The sequence below is a fragment of the Mastigoproctus giganteus genome, chromosome 11 (genome assembly GCF_048544385.1).
Source record: "Mastigoproctus giganteus isolate SK-2022 chromosome 11, ASM4854438v1, whole genome shotgun sequence".
NCBI classification, from domain to species: domain Eukaryota; kingdom Metazoa; phylum Arthropoda; class Arachnida; order Uropygi; family Thelyphonidae; genus Mastigoproctus; species Mastigoproctus giganteus.
The window spans coordinates 57057443-57081702 of NC_143585.1; the positions used below are offsets into that span (position 1 = coordinate 57057443).

Sequence of the window (24260 nt, forward strand, 5' to 3'; positions counted from 1 at the left end):
AAAACTAAAGAACTAAAATGGTCTTTGGCAGGACACATAGCTTGAAGACATGATAAGAGATCGACTAAGAAAATAACATAATTGTACCGAAGACGAGCTAGAAGAAAACAACGGAGATGGACAGTTTAAAATCATGAGTTTGTGGGTAGTAAATGGATGGCCATTGCACAAAACAGTAGAAACTGGAAAGTTGCTGGAGGGGCCTTCATCTTGCAGTGGATTTAAAATGGCTGATGATACGTTATATACAGGGTGTCTCAAAAATATTGGTACAAACGTTTAGGGGAGGTAGGTAACATCTAAAGGAATGTGAATCGCATAGGAACCCATAACCAGAAATGTCACGGGAAAGCAGTAGCAGAGGCACAAGAAGCAGAAATGACACAAGACAGTAATTAGTGGCAAACATTTATTTGACATAATATTAACAATGGAGTACGAGATGGATGCATTTCATGATGTTACAACAGATGCTTGAGGGTTCCACCATGAGACGCGATGCATGCGTGACACCAATGCAGCACGGATTGGCAGACACGGTCGAACACACCTGGAGTTTCTTTGACAGCAGCAGCAGCGCAGACGAGTCTCGCCACGAGGTGCATTTCCATCCCCACAGGCGATTCATACATGATAGATTTGAGGGCCCCCCACAGAAAGAAATCAAGGCTCAATAAATCAGGTGAGCATGGGGGCCAGGCATCGGGTCCACCATGGCCAATCCATCGACGCCCAGAATGGCTGTTGAAATGGTCACGAACACACCTTCCATAATCGGCAGGCGCCCGATCATGTTGAAACCAAACATTGCGCCTCACATTTGCTGGAACATCGTCAAGTAACCCCGGTAGAACTTGTTCAAGAAAGACCTGATATTTAGCAGAGTTCATGTGGGATGGTAACATGTACAGGCCAACTAAGCAGTCACCGACCATACCTGCCCACACATTTATTGTGAAGTGATGTTGTGCTGCATGGGGGTGCATACCGTGTGAGTTGGTGTGAGCCCACACATGAGCATTGTGCTGATTGAATAAGCCTTTCCGAGTGAAATAAGCCTCATCCTTGACCAAAAGATTGGCTGGAAAATTCAAGTCTTGATCACTTTCTTGGAAAAACCACTGCGCAAAAGCCACATGTACAGGATGATCTTGGGGGAGCAGTAATTGAACTCTATGGAGATGAAAGGGGGTGTAAGAAATCATTGTGCCAGACATGCTGTACACAACGAGACACTCCTGCAAAGGCAGAGGCAACGGCACATGTGCTGGTAGTAGGATTATTCTGGATGGCACTCAACACACTTTCTTCCATGGCGGAAGTTCGCGTCGAACATCGTCTGCCCGCACTACTCCTGTTACCTCTAAATGACCCATAAACGCACAAATTTTGATGCACACGTGCAAACAAACGGTGGTCCGGTATATGTCTGTCTGGGAAGCATTCTCCATAAATTTGTTGAGCTGCTTGTGCATTGCCCTTTGCTAATCCATACACAAGGTGCATGTCTGCCAGCTCACAGTTCGTATATCGATGCATGCTCTTCGTGTGGTGACTACTGCTCGAATGAGTAAACTAGAAATTTTCCCTCTCGCGAACTGATGAACAGTGCCGTGTACTGACTTACGGTGACGTTTCCGGTTATGGGTTTTTATGTGATTCACATTCCTATAGATATTACCTACCTCCCCTAAACGTTTGTACCAATATTTTTGAGACACCCCGTATATATAATTTAATACCTTTTAATATGTATAGTTTAATGCTGGTTATATCTTTTTGATGGGTAGCATTAGCAGAGGCATATGATGCAAGAAAGCAAGCTTATGCAGCATCAGCCAAAAAAAAAAAAAAAAAACCTCCCATTTCGCCACTCCATTTGTTCCAAATACCTGTCCAGCTCAGCCTTAAATTTATTTAGGCTATCAACTTCCACAACAAAAGATAGAAGTCTGCTCGGCCAATCAACTACCTGCTTTCTAAAGGCAAATTTCCACACATCTATTTTACAACTGTCTTTCCTCAATTTGAATCTGTCCCCCCCCCTCAGGTTCTTAATCTAAGCAAGAGGAAGAATCCCATCAGCATTCAGCTTGCTCAACTCATTCAAAGCCTCAATCAGATCACCTCACAGGTGCCTACTTTCCAGGTGCTGCAATTTTCAGAACTTAAGCCTTTCTTGTTAAGAGCACCCCTTTGTTCCCCTCACCAATCTTTCTGCTTTTCTTTTTTGTGCTTGTTCTAGCAACTCTACATCCTACCTAAAATGAGACCTCCAGATGTGTACGATTCAACTCTCAAAACAAGGATTCAGGATATTGAGAAATCAAATCAATAATAAACTGCAGGAAATAAAATCGATTCCACAAATATGGAACTCAAGAAATCGATTCCACAAATATGGAACTCAAGAACTCAACTAAAGTGAATTACAATTTTATTCCCACTACCTTTACACAGTTAAAAAACCAGTTTGATACACAAAAATACAGTGCCATCATATATAGGAGAGAAATATAGGGTCTTAATCATAAACTGAATTACATCACTACATTCTAATACATACTGGGTAGTGCTTAGAGGCCTTTACTATAGCATTTCATCTTGTGAAATGAAAAACAAGTTGCCTAGCCTTGTGTCTTCAAATCAATTATGCTTCCTCAAAAGAGAAGACTTGTTACTTATAATCAATTTAGTGCCACTACACAGATAACACTGTTTCAGGAATTTTTATTCACTCTTCAGTAGGTGGGTGTGTAGGCACTGTGAGTGTAGGTGTAGACAACGTAGAAAAATTCCTGAAACAGTCACGTCTGGGTGGTGACATTATCAGGGAAGCATTACTGCAATGCTAGAAAACTCGAGATGGATTTCAAAATGAGATATTGCAGTGATGATGTCGAACTGCAAACTTTGTTCTCTTTATGAGTTTACTGTGTATTAAAATGCCTTAAATGCATCACATTACTACCTTCTTTAATAATATATAATATTCTGCTAGTAATTCTAAATAGTAATTCTTCAACAGGACAGATTTAAAAAAACTTAACTTTATTATTGAAAACAGAATAACAAAACAAAACAAAATAATACTTTATTAGCCATATCACAAACATTCATGGGGGGGGGGAACATACTCAGCACATGATCAATATGTTGATCAGGTAACAAGCACTGGTTCCATGTCACTCTGATGAAAATATTTTCCTAACTGCAGTTGTAATAGCAATTATGCAAAACGAATTAGGTTTACAAAAAAAAAATTCTACTAAATATAGTGAATGGGAATTGATAACACTGCAATATTAAACCTTCTGTCTAACTACAAATTAAGCAAAATATCAATATATCTAAAACAATTAAAGTCACAATAAAAAGAACCAAATCGTAATTAGTGTAATGATTATTTAGTTGTGTGTAAGGAAAGGGTAATGAGAAATCAGGTGGCCAAAAGTGTAACCATTTTAATGAAATTTGGGAAAGCTTGACAAATCCATCCACTGGGAGTTATTACCTTAGAAATGGACAAAAAAATAATTGTCCATTTCCAATTGTTGGATTTCAATGAAATTTAGGATGGCTTGACAAATATTTCTAAAAGAGAAAAATATAAAATTTCATAAAAATCCACTCACTGGGAGTCAAATTATTCATGCAGATGGATGGAGGGATAGACATAGCAGCATCAGCAACAGACAGCATTATGCAATGCTAAAGCACCTAAAGCTGGGGCTATAAGTCAGAACTAGGATTCAAACTCCATAGAACATATGACAAAAATTCTGTTTGGAGATTACTTTTCCTTCTGTAATGCCAAAACACTCAAAACAAACTTTGATTTATATATTTCAAAGGTAGCATTTACCTATAATATGTTTAAAGAAAGGTTAATATACAATTCTAGAAATATGAAAATGGAACAGCTGGGAACTATTTGACTAAACATTCTTTTTTAAATTGTAGGTTGGTGCAGTACAACCAACTTTTTCTTCTCAAGTAATATGTATATGGCAAATCACCATAGTCATATTACCATTAATTCAACTTTAAATCCTACACTTCAGTGTGGGGGACATGCTTGATTTCTCTTTTTGAGCAGAAGAAATATAAGTATCTAATGTAGCAATTGGCAGTACATGATTATGCAACATATGACTGCAAAGTTAGTGACAATGTTATTTATCATAATTTTTCACCTCTGGTTTCCAAAACCCAAATGTGAACTTACATTAATAATTCTATATTATGGAAAAAAGTGAGCTGACAAGAAAAATGCTATGATGAAGCAGCAGAAATGGAGAATGTGTGCTAAGCTCACTTACATAAATAGCTATTAAAACAGGCAGCTCAGTGTTCATCTGTATGTGTTAAAACATACAGATGAACGGAAGATTTTCACCTGTCCAGAAATGCTTTGCCTGATAGACTGACCTGTAGAAACACATTCTGTCCCTATTTCAATTACATATAATCGGCACAAAGGAATTGTAACTACAAACACAGTTACAAGAACACAGCTAACAAGACTATATGCAAAAGTGACCATTGTCACTGTTTTGTGCAGGCAGGAACCATTTTGTCAAGAGACAGCAGATTTTTGCAAAGCAGATCTATTCAATTTGAATTAATATATAAAACAGAGCTAAAATGCTCAATAACTCCTACATAATATCGATATTTTAAAAATATAAGAGATTACCCCATTCAGCTTCGTGGGATATCTTCAATAACGACACACTCCAAATATAACCAACTTAAAATACTTTTAATGAATTCTTCTACTCATTGCTCATGAATGATTGACACCCTGGGATCATAGATGAAGGCCACAATCTGACCCCAAACACATCAAACCCCCACGAAACTCTGAGTGATAGAAGACATTGTGTCAAATTCATTAAAACAAAAGAATTGATCACTACAATGATATAACTTTAAAATCGCGACAGTGAAATAAAACTATTTTAGGAATGATTTCCTTCCCTTAAGCAGACTAGGCTTTTCGACTAATGTCTTAAGTATTGTTCACAAGTTAGAAAATGACAAGAGTGTGTTAAGCTATTAATAGGAGATTATTTGTCCTGGTGCATGCATGCATGCATGTGAACGACCATGAATTGAAATGAGGAAGGGACGTCGCATGTTGATAGAATTACCATGCAACTTTATTTCAAAGGTTTCAGCAATTAATAATTTAGTATAATTGTGCTGAATGTGTAGAACTTTTGCTTCATTAAATAGGAATGTATGATTTTCATTTAGTGTGTGAAAAGCCAATTCTGATGTTGTAGTGCGTGAAACACGAACTGACGCGGCATGCTGCTTCAATCTCAGGTCTGGAGTACATCTGGTTGAGTCTTGGTAAGTGGAGTCAAATTTGCTACACGAAATGTTATATACAAAGTCATTTATTCATACTGAAAAGGACAATATGATTTCTTAGTATGGTGTGTAATTTCTGCATAGGTTTTGCTACAATTTTAAATTCCATGTCCCTGAAGAGCTATTGTTCTAGGTATAGCATGGAAATAAAATATTTTTTATTAATTTTATTGCTTGTCGTGGTATTTTCTAACCTGTCCTTTGCCTGCAATTTTATTCTATTAATACAGTAGGGCGTCAGTTATCTGAAATAATGTCATATCTCTTCTGGATAATTTTCCGGATAATCGAACGTAAGGCAAGATTAAATAAATTGTTATAATGTATTTAAGGTAAAAGAACACAGATATCATGAAAGAAACAAATGTATTTAATTAAAAATAATAATAATAATAACCTATACATAAAAATTTGCATATTTTTATATGTATGTATTGAGATAGGTATTTCACTACAAATTTTATGCAGAAAAAAAATTAAAGTAATTTTTAAAATAATGTTCAATTGGTTTTTGTTTTGTTTGTTGTGACCTTTTTTTGCTACTAAATCTCAAGTTTCTTAACAATATCACTTTGATTATATATCGCATTCTTCCTGCTTTTCTGTCTATTTTAGTGCTGTTTCTTTTCATTGACATTTTACTGTAAAAAAATTGAGAAAAATAATAAATTGCACAATTTCGGGCCGATATTATTCTTATCGAATCTGGAGCTAAACTAAACATAAATGAAGAGAAAAAAAATATGCTATGGAAAAATGGATCCATGGAAGCAAATGACTAAACTCCATCATTCACAGTTTCCTAATCCAACATTTCACCAGATATGCGAAGTAAAAAAAAAAAAAAAAACATAGAAATATTCTCGTAACATAATAAACATTTGTCTCAAATACTACTATTATTAAATAAAAAAATAAAAAAAGGGAAGAAGAAGAAGAAGAAGAAGAAAAATCAGCCTTTCAAATTCTTTCAGATAACTGACGTTTTTACTGTAGTAGTGAGAAGGTAACCTCTGTTCAAAAACCTGTTGGTTAATTCTTCAATCTAATGTAAGGTGGGCTACATAGTGGAGTATTTATAGATTTAAATTTGATAGATCTCTTGTATGCAAACGGATGGTAACTATTATAGTGGAGAAATATAACAGTAAGATGGGTTTATGGTTTACAATAAATATTGAATTGTATTTTGTTAGTGTCCCATGCGAGTGCAAAGTTTAGGAAATTTAGAGACTTAGTTTCTTCATGTTCCTTTTCCAGTGTAAAATGCAACTTCATGTGAACCTTATTAAGTGTCTGTAAAACATTACTAGTGGTATTATCATCAGTGATAATAAGTACAGGAACTCCCCGACTTACGTAAGGGTTGCGTTACGCGGAACGCTACATAAGTCGGAATTTCCCTCATGCTTGTGCAGCACTCACAACTGTGCTCGCTGAATTGATTGAATCAAAAAAGAAATGTGTGAAGAACACGTAAATAGAATTATTTATTGTATTTATTCAATTTTTTTTTATCTCAAGTGCAGGAAAAATTACAAAAGCATGCAATTTAAAAAAATTTCAAAATTATAAAATTACAAAAAAAAAAAAAAAAAAAAAAGAGGAGACAGTCATAACGTTAGTAAGTTTTACCTCTCAAGCATCGTTGCCAGAATCGAACCTACGCCACTGCGGAGGTTGAGGGCTGTGGAGATTTAGAAGGTGTCAGATGCTAAACCTTACGAAAGAACATATTGGATGACTGGACGGTGGCTTTTTTCTTTTCATCGTAGATTTCTTTGTAGCAAGCAAACGTATCATTTACCCCTCTGATAACTTTTAAGAATCGTTTGCTGTCAGGATCCATCATATCAAACCTCGCGATGCAATTTCACAAAATGCCATTACCATCTCTTTGGTCTGGCTCCTCATTTGGTTCATCTTGAGCTTCGTCAGCATTTTCTTCTTTCACTATGGTTGCCTGTAAGTCAATAAGTTCTTTGTTAGATAATTCCTTCTCTTCTTCCTCTATTAACTCCTCCACGTCTTTGGCATCAACCTCCAACTGAAGTAGCTCTGTAACCTTTACAATGTTATCTGTAACCTCTTCATACGATTCATCTTTTTCAAATCCTTCAAAGCCTTTTACATGCCGTGGGCATATTTTCTTCCATGCGCCATTTAAACAACTTTTAGTAATTTCTGCCTAGGCCTTATTAATGTTTAAGATGGCGTGGCAAATATTGTATATTTCCAAAAGTCTCAACGTAAAATTTTTCTCATCGTCCACTGCAGACAATACCTGAGCAAATGTTGTGTGTAAATAGTATGCTTTTAAATTCGAAATAACACCCTGATCCATAGGCTGGATGAGTGAATTCATGTTTGGCACTAGAAATATGACTCTCATGTTCAAATTGAAATCATCTAGATGCGTAGGATGTCCAGGAGCATTATCTAATAGAAGCAAAATCTTGAAAGGAACGTCATTGTCTTTACAATATTTTTCAACCTCGGGAATGAAGCAACATTTAAACCAAACCTCAAAGAGAGATATTGTTATCCATGCTCTCAGGTTTGATCAGAAATGCACGAGTAGGGTGGCTTTATTGATGCCCTTAAATGCACAAGAATTTCCAGAATGGTACACAAGCAGTGATTTTAATCTTTAATCTCCAGCTGCATTAGCCCCAAGCAAGAGCGTGGCCTTATCTTTTGATGCCTTGAAACCTGGCATTGTATTTTCTTCTCTTGAAATTATGTTCGATCCGGAATTTTTTTCCAATACAGAGCAGTCTCATCAACGTTAAAAATTTGCTGCACTGAATAGCGCCTTCATCAATAATTTTTTCCAACACATCTCAAAATTTCTTTGCAGCTGCAGAATCAGCACTGGCAAGTTCACCGCATACTTTAACGTTGTGGAAACCAGCGTGAATCTATTAAACCATCCGTTGCTTGCCATGAACTTGGCTTGGGGTTCACCATACATATCCTTAATATCTTTATAAATGCTTGTTGCTTTTTCTTGAACGGTCATTAGACTCAGGGGCACTCGCTTCCAAATCTGATTTTCGATCCATATTATTAACAGCTGTTCCATCTTCGATAGAGCACCTGAACATTGTTGATCTTAAGTGGGTTGATCCTTTGACAGTGCATGTATAGTGCACTGTCCTTTAAAATAGTATTCACTGTTGAAGGAGTGAGACCTAATTCCCTTGAAAAAGAAGATAAACTTTGTGCTGCTTTGTACTTAATCATTTTCATCCTCATTTCTAAATCAATTTTGTTTCGTTACCCTGCACTACCACCACTTGCACTTTTCGTTTGTCGCATTCCCTTCATCATTGTAATATGTAAATAGGAATGAAGAGAAGTTTCTGAAAATTTGTTTTTTATATGATTGAAGATTTCAGTGAAAGGGAACACATTTCACCATAATAACGTAAAAACCCACACAATTGCAGTTATTAGTATTATCACAAATGCAATAAGATGAGTTTACTACCCATTTATAATTAGAAGCACTAACAGAAAAGGCCAATAAACTGGAAAGTGCAAATTGTTTTATGGCAGTGACCTCCAGAAATGTGCTTTAAAAATATCATGGAGGCATTCAAGATTGACTCTTATAACGCAAACATATGATAACAATGAACATTTAGTGCAATTTCCATTATAAATATGGGCTTTTAGATAAGGCCATATTTATAATGGAATATATAAATATTAATAAGCTAAAATAACTTAGTAATATAGCAAAATTTTCTACTTCCAAGGACTTCGAAAGAATTACAAAAAAAAAAAAAAAAGAAAAAAGTGTAATTATGATATTTTCACCGAACCTCCATTTTTTTCCAATGGGATGCAAAATACATTACCACGATATTTTTTAAGTTTGCACCGGCCAGCAAAAACTTACGTAAAGTCGAATTTCCGCAAGTCTGGGAGTTCCTGTACATTGTCCAGATATCTCTTGTAAAACATAATTCAGGGGAGAAACAGTGTTAGGTGTACATGCTCAATATTAGCAAAAATTAATTTCTGCTACAAGACCACTAAGGCTTAAATTTGAATTTACCTCTGTGTATACTGCCTAAGAAGCAATAAGTGACAGATTTCGAGTTTTGTCTCAGGAATATCCCGCAAAAAGACTTATTGGTTCAACAAGTCAACTAAGTAGTAAAATGGCTCGAAAATTATGCGGTTACCTAGATTACTTGTAGGAATACTTCTTGTGGGGAGAGAGGTGTACAGCGAAAACATATTACCAACAAAAAAAAAAAAAAAGTAAAAAAAAAAAAAAAATAATAAAAAAATATATAAAAATATAATAATAAATAAATAACAAAATAGAACGTTCTATTTTTTTATTTTACTTTTTTTACTTAGAGAAAAAAATTTAGTAAAAAAAAAAAAAATAGAATGTTATTAATAAGCGCTGTTGATCTTTTTAAAGCTATTTAGAACTTCCAAAATTACAGCAATGTTCCTTGGTCGGGGAGGAGGGGGGTTACAGAATTGGAATTAGGCTAAAATCTTCCCAGGAACCAATGAAATGTATGCTGAGACATCATCAAACATTTTTTATTTCTTTTTTGGGTAATATCTGAAACATATTTCCATTTATATACAGTCAAACATTTGTAAAGCAGACACCACTGAGTCAGAAGAAAGTGTCCATTTTGCAGATGTCAGTGTAGCCAGTTTCGATTATTCTAAAAATGAAATTCAATGCAGCTGGTTGCTTACACAGAATTTTATGATTGATTAGTTTTTGTAAATGTTTATATTTAAATTAAGTAACTTTTAGTAGAAAAAAAATTAACTTGTTTATCTCTTTTCAATTGTTATTGAAAGAGAACATTCATTTTATGAATATAGGGTGTCTCAAAAATATTGGTACAAATGTTTAGGGGAGGTAGGTAACATCTAAAGGAATGTGAATCGCATAGGAACCCATAACCAGAAACGTCACGGGAAAGTAGTAGCAGAGGCACAAGAAGCAGAAATGACACAAAACAGTAATTAGTGGCAAACATTTATTTGACATAATATTAACAATGGAGTATGAGATGGATGCATTTCGTGATGTTACAACAGATGCTCGAAGGTTCCACCATGAGACGGGATGCATGCGTGAAACCGACGCAGCATGGATTGGCAGACACGGTCAAACACCTGGAGTTTCTTTGACAGTAGTAGCAGCAGCAGCGCAGACGAGTCTCGCCACGAGATCCATTTCCATCTCCACAGGCGATTCATACACGATAGATTTGAGGGGCCCCCCCACAGAAAGAAATCAAGGCTCGATAAATCAGGTGAGCGTGGGGCCAGGCATCGGGTCCACCATGGCCAATCCATCGACACCAAAAACGGCTGTTGAAATGGTTACGAACACACATTCCATAATGGGCAGGCAGGCGCCCCATCATGTTGAAACCAAATGTTGTGTCTCACATTTGCTGGAACATCAAGTAACCCTGGTAGTAGAACTTGTTTAAGAAAGATCCGATATTTAGCGGAGTTCATGCGGAATGGTAACAGGTATGGGCCGACTAAGCAGTCACCGACCATACCTGCCCATACATTTATTGCGAAGCCATGTTGTGCCGCATGGGGGCGCACACCGTGTGGGACCTCTGCTAATCCATACACTAGGTGCATATCTGCCAGCTCACAGTTCGTATATCGATGCATGCTCTTCATGTGGCGACTACTGCTTGAATGAGTAAACCAGAAATTTTCCCTCTCGCAAACTGATGAACAGCGCTGTGTACCGACTTACGGTGACGTTTCTGGTTATGGGTTCCTATGCGATTCACATTCCTTTAGATGTTACCTACCTCCCCTAAATGTTTGTACCAATATTTTTGAGACACCCTGTATAAACAGTCAAAAATTCAAGTTTTTAGCTTCCATTTCCTATTTGTTTTAAATTAGCAGCTCAGTTATTTAAAATTGGAACTGTTATCTGTTAATAATAGTTCCAATTCTCCACACCAATACTTATTTATCTATACTCTGCACTTTGTTTTTTTCAATTCACTGCAGAATTTAGTAGTCTCCAGTCACGGCAGAGTTCTATTCCAAGGCAAAAACTGCAAGCTATTTTTCATTTTTCAGGATAATAGTAAATTTTAGCAAATAAATATTTGTGTTTCAAGGATATAAAAAAAACAAGAGGTATATTTTACAGAAATAACATATATTATAATAGCATGAAGGGTAAGGGTAAATTAGAATTTTTTCAGTGTAAACCCACTATCATGGAATTTACTTGATCAGGTATAGCAGAAATAATCTTACCCAGAGACTAAAGCATTACTTCGACTTTGCTCAACAATGCAGGATAGTTCCTCTGAATTAGAAGTGTTATTTGGTAACAATGATGATGAGCTATTATCCGAATCTTTGCTAGTACAGTATTTCTCCCAGTACCTCTGATACTGATGTTTAACACTTTCAGAATCTTGAGATCTTCTGCGTTTAGGCGCTAACTTTTGTTGCTCATTTTGGCTTTCATGAAAATGCCTATCTTTTCGTTTTTTTGCAACAGGATTTAAGTCACCAGGAAGAGGAGTATGGGAAGGGGATATGTTTGTACACTCATGTTCAGATTTAAGGATGGCAGGATTCTCTTGATTTTCTGGGAGTGGAGTTTTCCTTGGCCTTCCACGGGGCCGCTTGACTACAGGACTAAGTGCAGAAGCCTGATTCTGTATAGTGAGTTTTGTTTTCTCCTCTAAATGCTTTTGGTTATCTGGTCTATTTAATGCTCTCTCTAATCTCTTGGATTTTGGCTCCTCATGAATGCTGAAAATATGAAAAAAAAATTGTAATATTTTTCGCTTTTCTTTCTTTTAGAAAATAATTTACAGAAATTTTCTTCATTATAATATTTTTAAAATATAAATTTTCAGCACAAGTTAAATATACACATAGCAATAAAAAAAATGACAATTTTTAATGAAGGCATTTTTACCATGCCATATTGACCATGAGAAATGTTAGCCAAGTGCATGTGTGTGTTAAAAAACTGATATACTAAATTTTTTGTTTCTTGTATTATCATTCTATGGTATGAACTCCTTTGACTGCATGGTTGTCCCAGAGTATAAACAAAACATTTAAAAAAATTTAAAACATTATCAAATATGAAATATCAAAAACCATAAAGCCTGATATTAGTCTTGCTACAAAAATTAATAAATGCTAGTAATTGAAAACATAAATGCATTTTATAAAAGATATGATGCAGTCTGAACATATCACACTATGCCATAAGAATATCTTTTTTGGAATATGCTAGAACTGTGTGTATCAACCATAATTTCATAGTGACTTTGGAATCTTTGAAAAATGTTTTGTCAGGTTCTTCTTATCAGAGGAACAAACAGATGAAAGTCCAGCAGAGCCAGGTCTGGATTTAAGTGGTGGATGACGTACTTCCATTTTTTATGTTTACAACCATGGTCTTAAGTGAATGGAATGGAGCACCAACACAATGCAGCAATACCGTGTCCGCTTTGAGCAATCCACATTGTTTCTTTCCATGGCCACCTTTAGGTTTCTGAAGCATATTATAAATATTATGAAATTTGTCAAAACTGATAATGGATCCCAGAAGAAGCTGGTTACTATAATATTTTTGACTGATGGAAGTCTTGAATTTCAAACAGGCTGCATATCCAGAATGCTTTAGTGTCACTTATTTCTCTCCCCCTCCCCTTTCGTTTCTCAGGTAATATGATCCATCTGCTGTCAAAATTTTCTTTGCCCTCTGCAGTGTACCACTACAAACAATGGGAGATTCATTTCTGTGCACAGATTTGTGCATTTTAATCAAATGCTTTGGGATCCAGTGCAAGCAACTTTCCAAATTCAAGCAGGGGAAGAGGAGGAGGATCATGAATAATTAGGTTGTTGTTACTGACTTGCTCAGTTTACTCACCAATGACTATATTTCAATCTTCCATTTATGAATATTTTAAGGTTTCCACTTGAGAAATAGTGAAATTGGTCTGTATAGCTGGGCCCCGAAGTTTTGCTTCATGTCAACATTTGTTCTGGCTAATGCTAATTCCATACACCAACATACTTTTTTCATTTTTTTGGGTAAACAATATTTATTTTCCTGTACTAAAGTACAGGGAAATAAGAAAACTAATAAATAAATAACCCACTCACCACAACTTAGATTTGGTTTCCTCACCAAGTTTAACTGTCAGTCCCTTTCTTTCATTAATACAGATATAGTGCCATAAAAAATCAAAAAGGAAATAAGATTTTTTGAAGATGATGGAATAAGGGGGGGGGATTAAACTGCAACTCCCCTACGACTATCTCAGTACAAAGCACCAACCAGCACGGAATCCAAAAGGACATTTCTGCCGCTAATTAAATATGTATCAAAATTAGATCCAGTTTAAATGATAACACTATCGAGTTTCTTAAAAGCTCACTTCATTCGGACAGGTAGTGTGGATGCATATTTTTTTGTTTTTAGAATAACTGTATGTTTAATAATTTTTGCTAGAATATTTATTATGTAATAAAAGTTTGATTTAAAACATGAATTCAAGTAATTACTTGTTTTTTACTTACTTTATTGCCTCTAATTGTGATCAAAATTTATTGCGAAAAATGTTTTTTTAGGATACCGGTATTAATACTGGAATCCCGGGACAGTGAAAGACGATGATTTTAAAAGCACAAAAATTTAATGAATTTGATTTCAATTAATTTAATTCGGATAATGTTGGTGGCTCTATCCTACAGCTCAGTATTAGACCAGTCTATAATCCCAAAGGAGTATATCTGCACTTGTTCATAGACAAGTCTATGAACAAGATTTTCCTGTTGTTGCAGTGGCCAAATAATAATATTACAATAAAAACAGGAAATATAAGCTGCTTGAAGACAAGACAAATTTGTCACCAATAATAATAATAATGATAGTTGAGGGAGAAGGAGAGACGTACAAATACCCGAGGAAGTGGCAGGCTCAGCAGTTACAGCACAAAGAAATTAAGGCCTGATGACTGAAAAATATCACCAGAGATTCAAAGCCTGCTGAAAGCAAATCTGAATGGAGGGAACGCAGTTAAAGACATAAACACCTATGAGGTCCCAGTGCAGATATACTCCTTCGGGATCATAGACTGGACTAATATTGAACTGGAGGATATCACAAGAAAGATAAGGGTCACGACGACCAAGAGCCACCAACATTACCCAAAGTCAGCCGTGGAGAGTTTGTTTGTTTCTTGTTTGTTATTTGGTTTTAAGGAGCATTAGCAACTAAGGCCATATTGCTCCGGGATATGCGGTGGTCATTCCCTGACCTTTCCGCATCCTCCGTATTTGGTGGTGACTGGCTCGAAGCCGTCTAATCAAGAAGCGTGTGCAACGCACTGCTGCTCCTTCCCACCTGGCTGAGGCGCCTACCGTGGAGAGACTGACAATAGCGTGGAAAAAAGGGAGGAAGGGGCCTGATAGACCTCATCGAGCAACAGAAACCGGCGATAGCTAACCTGAAGGATTATTTCTAGAAAAACACAGTAGCACTACACCAGGCCATAAGGAGAAGAGACAAGTGGCATACCCCACTCAACCTAAGCAAGGAGTACACCTCCTGCCCAGACGGCACAAACAAAGCTAGCAAGATGGGCAAAGAAGGTACTCCATGGCAGAAACTGCAATTACCTCCATCAAGATCACATAGACTTTTTTTTTTTTTTAGATTAAAAAAAAAATTCTGGTTTTATTTTTGAGATTTTTATTTGATGCTGAGTAATCAAGACAAAATAAGAAATTAATTTAGAAGCATTTATATATAACGTTTTCAAAATTTCATTGAAGAAACTGACTCTACAAAGCAGACATTCAGGCAACTCATGTTGTGGACATTCTAGATTACTGTATTTTGTAAGTACAAATATATGAGATTGTGTCTAATACCTATTCTTGCTAGAATGATTTCAGTATGCCAATTCACATGGAAACTTGGCTTCTACAACTGAGGATCCTTTCCTTTTTTTTTTTTTTTTTACTTTTATTTGTTTTTTAGAAAATTATTATTTCGTTGATTTTGCCAGATTGTGACCACTAAGCATTGCATGCCTGCTTTATGACAAGTTTATGCATCAGAATATGAGACCTGACAGAACAAGAAATCTGTATTTATTGAATGAATATGCTGCTTGATCAGCATTTGTTTCCTGGACACCAGCATCTTCTAGAGACAACAAAATTTGAGTTGCCATTTCTTATCTTTCAGCCCTACTGAATCATTCTGAGCCTGAACTTGTCACACTATGGGGATGAGCTTTTCCATCACAATTACTTGAACATCTATTGACATTTGTTTGATGTATTAACAGACAAGATGACAATAATGACAATTTAGTGATTTTTCACAAAATTGTCATCATCCAGGTCTGTTAATACTGTTCATCAAACAAAAGTTAGAAGTGAAGATTCAAGTAAACAGGGTGTTTCAAAAGCGATGGTCAATAATTTAGAGGTGAACTGTACAGACCATCAGGCTACAATATGCAAAAAAAGCCTAGTAAACATAGTTCCTTAAGTGAATCGTTTTCGAGATATTGCACACTTCTAGTTGGGATCCACCAGACTTGTTTGTTTAGGTTAGGTTTTGCTCATTCTCTCCCTTTCCCTCTTTCTGAATGCTCTGAGATGTAGCAGGCATACCAGTACTTGTCAAGGATATTCAATTTGGAAAGAGGTTACAGCAAAGAAAGGGTATGTGAACATGCACTTCATGTTTGATAAAATCAACAGCAGTGCGCTGAAGACCACGTTTGCACCAAGAAACATTCCCCGCTGAAGCATAACACCTGATGTTGAGGAAAGGGTGTTCGAAAGAACACCTTGTAACATGTAACATCTGTAAAATCCTGTGGTGTTGAAACCAAAAATTAAAAATGTATTATCTTATGTTTAATAAAACCACCCTTAGCAAAGGATTCGGAGCTTTTTGCTAAACTCGTGCTCCCATAATCAGTGGCGGATCTTAACAGAAAATTTGCATCATCTTGAAAATGGTTCATTTGCGACCCAATGTTCACTGGGACTTTTTTCTTATTTTAGTTTGTACTTTTCACCTTTAAATTATTAACCATAATTTTTGAAACATCCTGTATATCAAGTAATGAAGAATTCCGTTAAGGCTCTGGTTAAAGAATAAAGTGGATTCTGCTACCTAAGGGAAGTGTTTTCCAAATTTAACAGATGCAAAACTACTGAAAGAAGAAATTTTCAGTGGGCCTCAAATAAACTCCCCAAAGATGATGTACAGTAAACCCCCCGCTATTCGCGGTATCTGTATTCGCGGTTTCGCGTATTCACGATCGCTGATTTAATATAAAATGAAACTTTAAAAAAATGTGAATTTTAAAGCGCCGTGAATATTTTCTGCCATAAAAAAATATGGGCGTGGCTAAAATTATCTTTCCCGGTCAAAACAGCGTTCAGTGGGTGGGGGAAGGGGTGATAAAATCATGAGCGTGGATGTTTCTCGCTAATCCTTGTTCAGTATGTGTTATGCGCTTGTCATGGAAGGTTTGGTTTTTTTTTATTTGCTTTTAATTTATATGCTTATAAATTGAATAAATTTATCAATTTATAAATCGATATGCTTACATAAGTGATAAATCTACCGTTTTGCAGTGTAAAACAGACTTTTTCGAGTGTGTTAATGGAAGAAAGTGCCTTTATTGTGGACAAGTTCTTTTTTACCCGTACAAAAATATGCTACGAATAACAAGGGAAATGTGAAAATATCAAAGAAGGTGATGATTAGCGAATAAAATTGAGTTATTAGACAAAATTTCTAATGGTGAAAGTGTCTCTTCAGTGGCAAAACATTATAAAATCAATGAGTCAACGGTATGATCAATCAAAAAATCGGAAGAAATATCGCCGTAGTGTCCGTGAAAACGCGCTAATTGCTTCAAAAATTTGCTCTGTAACTCATGATTTTAAATTAGAAAAAATGGAAAAAGCTTTAAATCTGTGGATAGAAGACCGAACTCAAAATAAAATTCCGTTAAGTTCACTCATCATTCGTGAAAAGGCAAAACTCCTTTATCAACACTTTAGCGAAACTGGTGATAACACTGGCGGGATAAGTTTTTTTGTTAGCAAAGGCGCTGGTTTGAAATTTCTAATAAATATTACATTTAATATTAAATTGTTTGTTATTTTCATTTTGATGCCATATGCTTGCATTTCACTATGTACTGTCTATGTACATAGTCATATTATGAAGGTACACATAATACATACATAGACAAAATTTTAGACTAGTTTTTCTTATATATTTCATACTTTGGAATGGAACCCCTTTATTACTATGGGAGCCATAACTCAGTATTCGCGACATTTCTCAGGAACGTAACCCCTGCGAATAGCGGGGGTTTACTGTATTTGAAACAAAGCTATATGATACTGAACAAGCAGCTTGGCAACCATTTAAAGCAGTTATATATGGATTTCTTGGGAGAAGGAAAGATGACATTTATGAACCATTGGTGTCAACTTTGCTGCAACGTTATAAAGATATTAGGTGCTGACTGTCCTTGAAAATTCATTTTCTTCAAAATGTGGGAGATGTAAATAATGGAAAAATGGTACCAAGATTGCTGGGAAGATTGCTTGCCATAAGAGAAGATTACGGCTGGTTTCTTAAGAGGGAAAGAAATATGGACTATACAAAAAACTCTGAGTGGCAAACATGTCTAAGGAAATAGAATGCTAGTAGTATATTTTATGTTTGATTGAAGTATTTTAAAATGAATAAGACTTATTTTTAATATAGCAAATATATTATTGTATGATATTTGAAATTAGTAATTCATTAAGTTATTAAAATTTCAGTATATCTTTCAATGGAGATGTGACATACATAATTTTAGTATTTTTGGAATGAGTGGATCAATTTCCTTTAGAATCTGCAAATTTTCTAATTTTTTTTGGTTGGTCAGTTATCAAGGAGGGGTTATATATTAAATAAAGTCAATGCAGGACAACGTGATGCTGAAAGTCACGTTGAAAGTCAAGGGGGGGGGGATATTGAAAATGTTAGTTTTCAGATGATATGGCAACAGTGGCAAATTCAGAGGATTGCTTAATTGGTTAATAGCTATGAAAGAGTTGTGGTAGATTTGTGATGAAAATAAATATAGAAAAGACAAAGGCTATAAAGAGTGAGAAGAGGTGTGTGTGTGTGTGTGTATGTGTGTGAGAGAGAGACAGAGAGAGAGAGAGAGAAAAGTAACTAATAGTATTGAATATATATATATATATATTTTTTTTTTTTTATAATATTTATATACATAATAAACACAACTATTGTGTCTATTTGCACATGTCTGATGTCTCTGTTTTATGTTTAAAACATGGTGTTTTTTTTGCAATTTCAACAGAATTAAAATATATTTTGTAATTAAATGTTATAAAATATATAGCATAATTTAAAAAGTTTAATTTAAAACTAACAGTATATACAATAAGTACTGAAACCCATTAAGAAAAAAATTAAAAATTGGTAACGTTTAAACAGAATTCCAAAAACCCAGGTGACTAACTACTGCCAAGTTAGCTAAACACTTAGCTGCATGGAAATCTATCAGATAAGATTTCATTTCATTCATAATGGGATGGGAGGATAGAAATTTATTTTTTAATGCAGTTATTGCACTCCTGGAATCAGTATATGTTATGGCTTTTGAATAAGAAGAAAAGTTTATATTTTCTAAGGCTAGTCTGATTTCTGATTTAGATATGTAGTTCAGGCACTGCTTCCAATACTGATTCTGTCTTTGAATATATCTATATATATTTGATAGAGTTACAAACTGGTAAATAAGTGGGTGCCGTGCAATCACTGGTAGTCTTGATTTAATAAAGAATTCTTTTTCAAATTGCTGAAAATAGTTGTTACAAAGAGGCACACGTCTGGGCCATGGAGAAAAAAAGTACATCTGTTTCTTGAAATATATCTTATATTTTTATGCTCAAACCATTAATTCTGGCAATCGAATTCCAGTGGGTCTTTTTTCATTGAGTTTACTTAAATAATGATTAATCAACTTGTCAAAGGGTATGTCCAGATTGAATGAAGATAAAGGCTTTGAATTTCTGCTTCACAGTTCAGCAATAATAGTTCTACATAGATGGCTTTGGACTGGAGATGTTCTAAAAGCACCCGAGACTATCTTGAAGGCACTATGATGATTTGTATTAAGCTTTATAAGGATACTTTTCCTAGTTAAGTCATAAATGAAAGAAACTGTACTGTAACTGACTTTTGATTAACATATGGTATAGATGAAATGGAGGTTTATCAATTGGCACCCCATGTCAGTGGAAATAGCACTGAGGATATTCAGTTTTTTTAAGTAACAAATTTGCAAATAGGTTTTATGCTCTTTGAAATTTGGTAAGCAGAATAATGTGACTTTTTAGTCACAACTAAGGTTCTGGGTAGTGAGTGATTATTTTATTATAAAAATGGATAACAGAAGGCTTTTTATTAGAAAGATAGTATCATTGTTTGACATCCAGAGTTCTATTTTGTTACCCGCAGTTAACTTTCTATAGTGTCGATACAACATGAATAACAGGAAAAGGAGAGTTCATCAACATACAGGTATGTTTCTAGAGCATCTGGAATATCTTGCATCATGGTATTACAAAGAATTTGGCAACTGGTATTGATCCTTGTGGAAACCTTCCCGAGTAAAAGTCTGAGAAAGGACATTTAGGTACTGAACTCAAAATGTTCTTTATAGGAAGAAACTATAGATTAGAAAGTGAATGGCCATGAAGCCCTAGAGTGTGAAGATCCTGAGGAATACCATACTGCTATATGGCATCAAAGGCCTTTTCTATGTCCAGATATACATGGCTAAACCTTCACAGCTAATGAAAGCATTATGAATGCTGGTTTCGGCTTTGACCATAAGATCTAGTGAGCATATCTTTCATCCAAACACATCTATTCCTTAAATGGGTTTAGACAAAATAATAATAAGCAACTTCCTCTAGACAGTTGATAAGGTCTGCATTTTTTTTTTCTCTCTCTTTTAGGAGCATTAGCAACTAAGGCCATATTGCTCCGGGGATATGCAGTGGTCATTCCCTGACCTTTCCTTATCCTCCGAATTTGGTGGTCACGGGCTTGAACCTGGTCTAATCAAGAAGCATGTGCTAAGCGCTGGTCTCCTGCCCACCTGGCTACGGAGGCGCCATCTCCATTGGCTGATAGGCTTTATTCATATAGAGAAAAAAATATAGATAAGTGGTATCTCTTTGTTAACTTAAACAGATGTATGACAACAAATCCTTATATTATACAGAGGCATAGCCTTGTGCATGAGTTAACAAAAACTAAGTGTAGTTTGTGTGCAGTGAAAGGAAAAAAGGGAGGGAAAAAGAGAAGAGAAAAAGGGAAAAGTTAACCAGTAGACTGTGGAAATGGTGTGATGCATGCTGACTCTGTTGTTAATTCTCTATTTCTCATCAGGATGTATATAGAATAATTTAATAAAATGGATTAGATTCTTTTGAAGATGAAATGGAATGCGATGAAGGTTTCTCAGGTGGAGACCTGAGAAATTCAGCCAATCCTGAGTATTCACCCGACGAAGAGACATCGGAACTGAAGAAAGGAGAACTTCAACCAATCCTGGCTATACACCTGCTGAAGAGACATAGGAGCAGGAGCTGTTTAGATGTGTTGAATAACCTCATTTGAGATCTAGCTCTCTCCAAAAAAAAAGATCAACTTGCCTCTAGACTAAAGCAGAAACACTCAGTTAAAAAGAATCTAAAAGTGCAACCATTTTTTTCCAATATCAAGTTTGTTTGATATCGGAAAAAATAAAGTTTTGCCAACATTCTTTACAGTAAACAGTCTGCTCTCTGCAACTGCCATGATATCAATGGAATTGTCATAAGTACACATTACATCCAAATGACACCTCTTCATTGTTGTCTCAGAGTGAAGTTTGAAAGTGGTTCTCTTGCATTACAGGAACTTATGCAAGAAAAGAACTCCATCCATCTCCATTGCCCACTCTGATCATCTAAAGGAGACACAATAACTATAAAATGACAACACTACTTGAAGTAATACAACACTCACCAGTGGAATACCTGGGTTATCTCACTATCAATGGTTTGTTAATGGGCATGCAAGGAGGGCTCACAAAATATTGTTTCCTATGTCTATGAGACAGCCGTTCCACCGCAAACCATTAAATCACATGTCATTAGCCTCAAAGAAGTGCATATGAGCCAGTAGGACAGTAGTGTAGAATGTTCCATTAGAGTGACTACCGAAAAGTTTTGTGAGACTGATGGGCAAGATGAATTCAAGAGGATTTCATTATTTATGTACGAAATATCCAATGATCAGTGCGGAGTGCTGTAACTCAGCATAGAAGGGGGGGGTTGTCCCCTAAATCAGTCTTAAAAATGTACTATTTGTTTGTTGTTTGCTTATCTGTCTGAACAGGACATGGTACGGATAAGGGGGAGGGGGATGCCTTTGTGTTTGTTCAATGTAAAGAGTGTGAGTATATTAGGCATAAACTTGCCGTTCTGATGGACACTTATGAAAACTTTAAGAACAAAGTGAATGCCCTCAAAGGAATTAAATGGGGAGGACTCATCAAGCTCTCAGCTACCCACATAATCCCATAGTGCTGGTCAAGTCATTTGCACATCAAACAAACAGCAGCAAAACCCAAGTCAGAATGCACTGGTTCCACAGGAGGTAGTCATAGATGGGTGGAACAGAACCAGGGTACATCTGCCTGGAGCAAAAGCTGATGATGTTGTAGAACAGATATTATCTTTTAAGGTCACAAAAGATAATATCTTGAACACGTTGGCACTAAGGAGATTAAGAGAAGGAGATCTAAGGACTGACTTAACAAGTACAGGCCAATGCTGAGAAAACATCATGAGTAAGGGTAAAATTTGAAACTGTCTGCAATTCTGCCCAGACAAGCAGATGATGAGAGACTTATCAATCAATTCACCCCTGGACAGACTGTGCAAGGCTTATGGGTTAGAATTTTTCACAGCATGGTCTATGCTTGTTAATGGCAGAGCCTGCTTCTACAGGGATGGAATACACTTAATAGAATATTTGCTGACCTACTCGAAATGAGTACCCTTGTCAATAAATGAGGATTTGCTGACCTCAGTAGGTCAGCAAATCCTCCAACCAACCAACCTCTAATCCTCCAACCAACCAACCTCTATCCTCAAACCAACCAACCTCTAATCCATAAATGGATTGGAGGTTGGTTGGTTGGAGGATTTGCTGACCTACTGAGGTCAGCAAATCCTCATTTATTGACAAGGGTACTCATTTATTGATGAATACTCATTTATTGACAAGGGTGGTCAATAAATGAGTATTCATCAGAGTAGACTGAGGAGCAAGTGGTGGACCTCTCTTGTTTTTTTAATCTTTCTAAATGATATTGGTAAGAAAATAGAGGGGAAGTTTCAAAGTTCACTGACGACTTGAAGTTGGGAGGGCGTTAACAATCAGAACCAGGCTATTCTGCTTCCAAAGGGTTTGGACTAGGTTCATGAACGGTGTTAATCATTATCTCTGTGAGGAGCAGCTAAGAGCTTAGAAATTAGACACCTTGGTTGAGATTTGTGATTGAAGTGTATAGTCATGAGTGGACTACTAAATGAATAAGGGAGGAATACTTTTGGTGGTCAGTGAAACAAGAAGCAGAACATGTTGTTGTTGTTGTTATTTGGTTTTTAGGAGCATTAGCAACTAAGGTCATATTGCTCCGGGGATATGCAGTGGTCATTTTGTGACCTTTCTGCATCCTCCATATTTGATGGTCATGGGCTCGAACCCCAGTCTGATCAAGAAGCGGGTGCTATGCACTACTGCTCCTGCCCACTTGGCTACGGAGGCGCCAGAAGCAGAACAAACAAATATCAAATTAGTAACAGTAAAACTGAAAATTTAAGTTCATCTTCACACAGCATATTGTGGAACACTGGAATAAATTGCCTGAAAGGGTGACTGAGGCAGAGAGTTTGGTAAAACTCAAAAATGGATTGGATAGGCATAATTTGGCAATGGGAAAGGGAATAATAAGAGAAAAGGAGAAATAAATACTTTGTTTGTCTGACAGACAAACAAACAAAGATAGAATCAGAATAAGTTCTGGTTCCTTGCATCATTATGACATTTTAATACTAAATTATTGTAGGTAACTGAAATTCACTTACCTCTCAGGAATCACGCTATCTTTGGTTATCTCACTACCATTCTTCTCTAAATCTGTTTTCTTGGTAGTAAGTTTTTCCACCTCTTCCTCTTGCATCTGGTTTTCATTCGCTAGATTTTCTTCTGTTCCACTTTTCTGACTGTTCATATCTGTGTCCGTCTGGTCTTCTGATCCCTTTTCACTTGGCGCATGATTGTTATTTGTAAGTGTTTTTTTACTTGACGCATTTTTAGCAACAGCATAGGACATTTCCATCTCTATCCCTGATTTCTGGAAGAGGACGGGGCAGGAAGGGGAGGGAAAAGAAAGAGCTGTACTGCAAAATGTGAAAAATTAAGCAATTTACTTTGACTCAAAAACTTATTTTGAAGATGATTGAAATAGAAAAAAAAAAGCAAAAATAATTATATCTTAAATAAATGATAATAATCGACAGCAAATTATAAATAACCAATTGAGGAGACTTGATTGAACAGTCTAAGGCTTTAAATGGATTGAGTGAACTTGATGATGTGACACACGGAGACATAAACTGAAAAAGGATGGCTACAGGTTAGATGTGTGAAAAACTTGCTTTCAGTCAGAGAATAA

The 24260-nt window shown here is 35.9% G+C and overlaps 1 protein-coding gene across 4 annotated transcripts in view; it reads right to left on the reverse strand.

The window, feature by feature from the left end:
* LOC150078026 (sister chromatid cohesion protein PDS5 homolog A-like) overlaps positions 1-24260 on the reverse strand; it is a 797139-nt gene that overhangs the window by 76966 nt on the left and 695913 nt on the right. For all 4 annotated transcript variants that reach the window (XM_090384327.1, XM_090384329.1, XM_090384326.1 and 1 more), the window contains exons 30-31: positions 23671-23939; positions 11677-12183 (exon numbers count right to left, since the gene is read on the reverse strand). In XM_090384327.1, coding sequence (XP_090240453.1) covers positions 11677-12183; positions 23671-23939 — 776 coding nt within the window. The remainder of the gene's footprint in view (positions 1-11676; positions 12184-23670; positions 23940-24260) is intronic.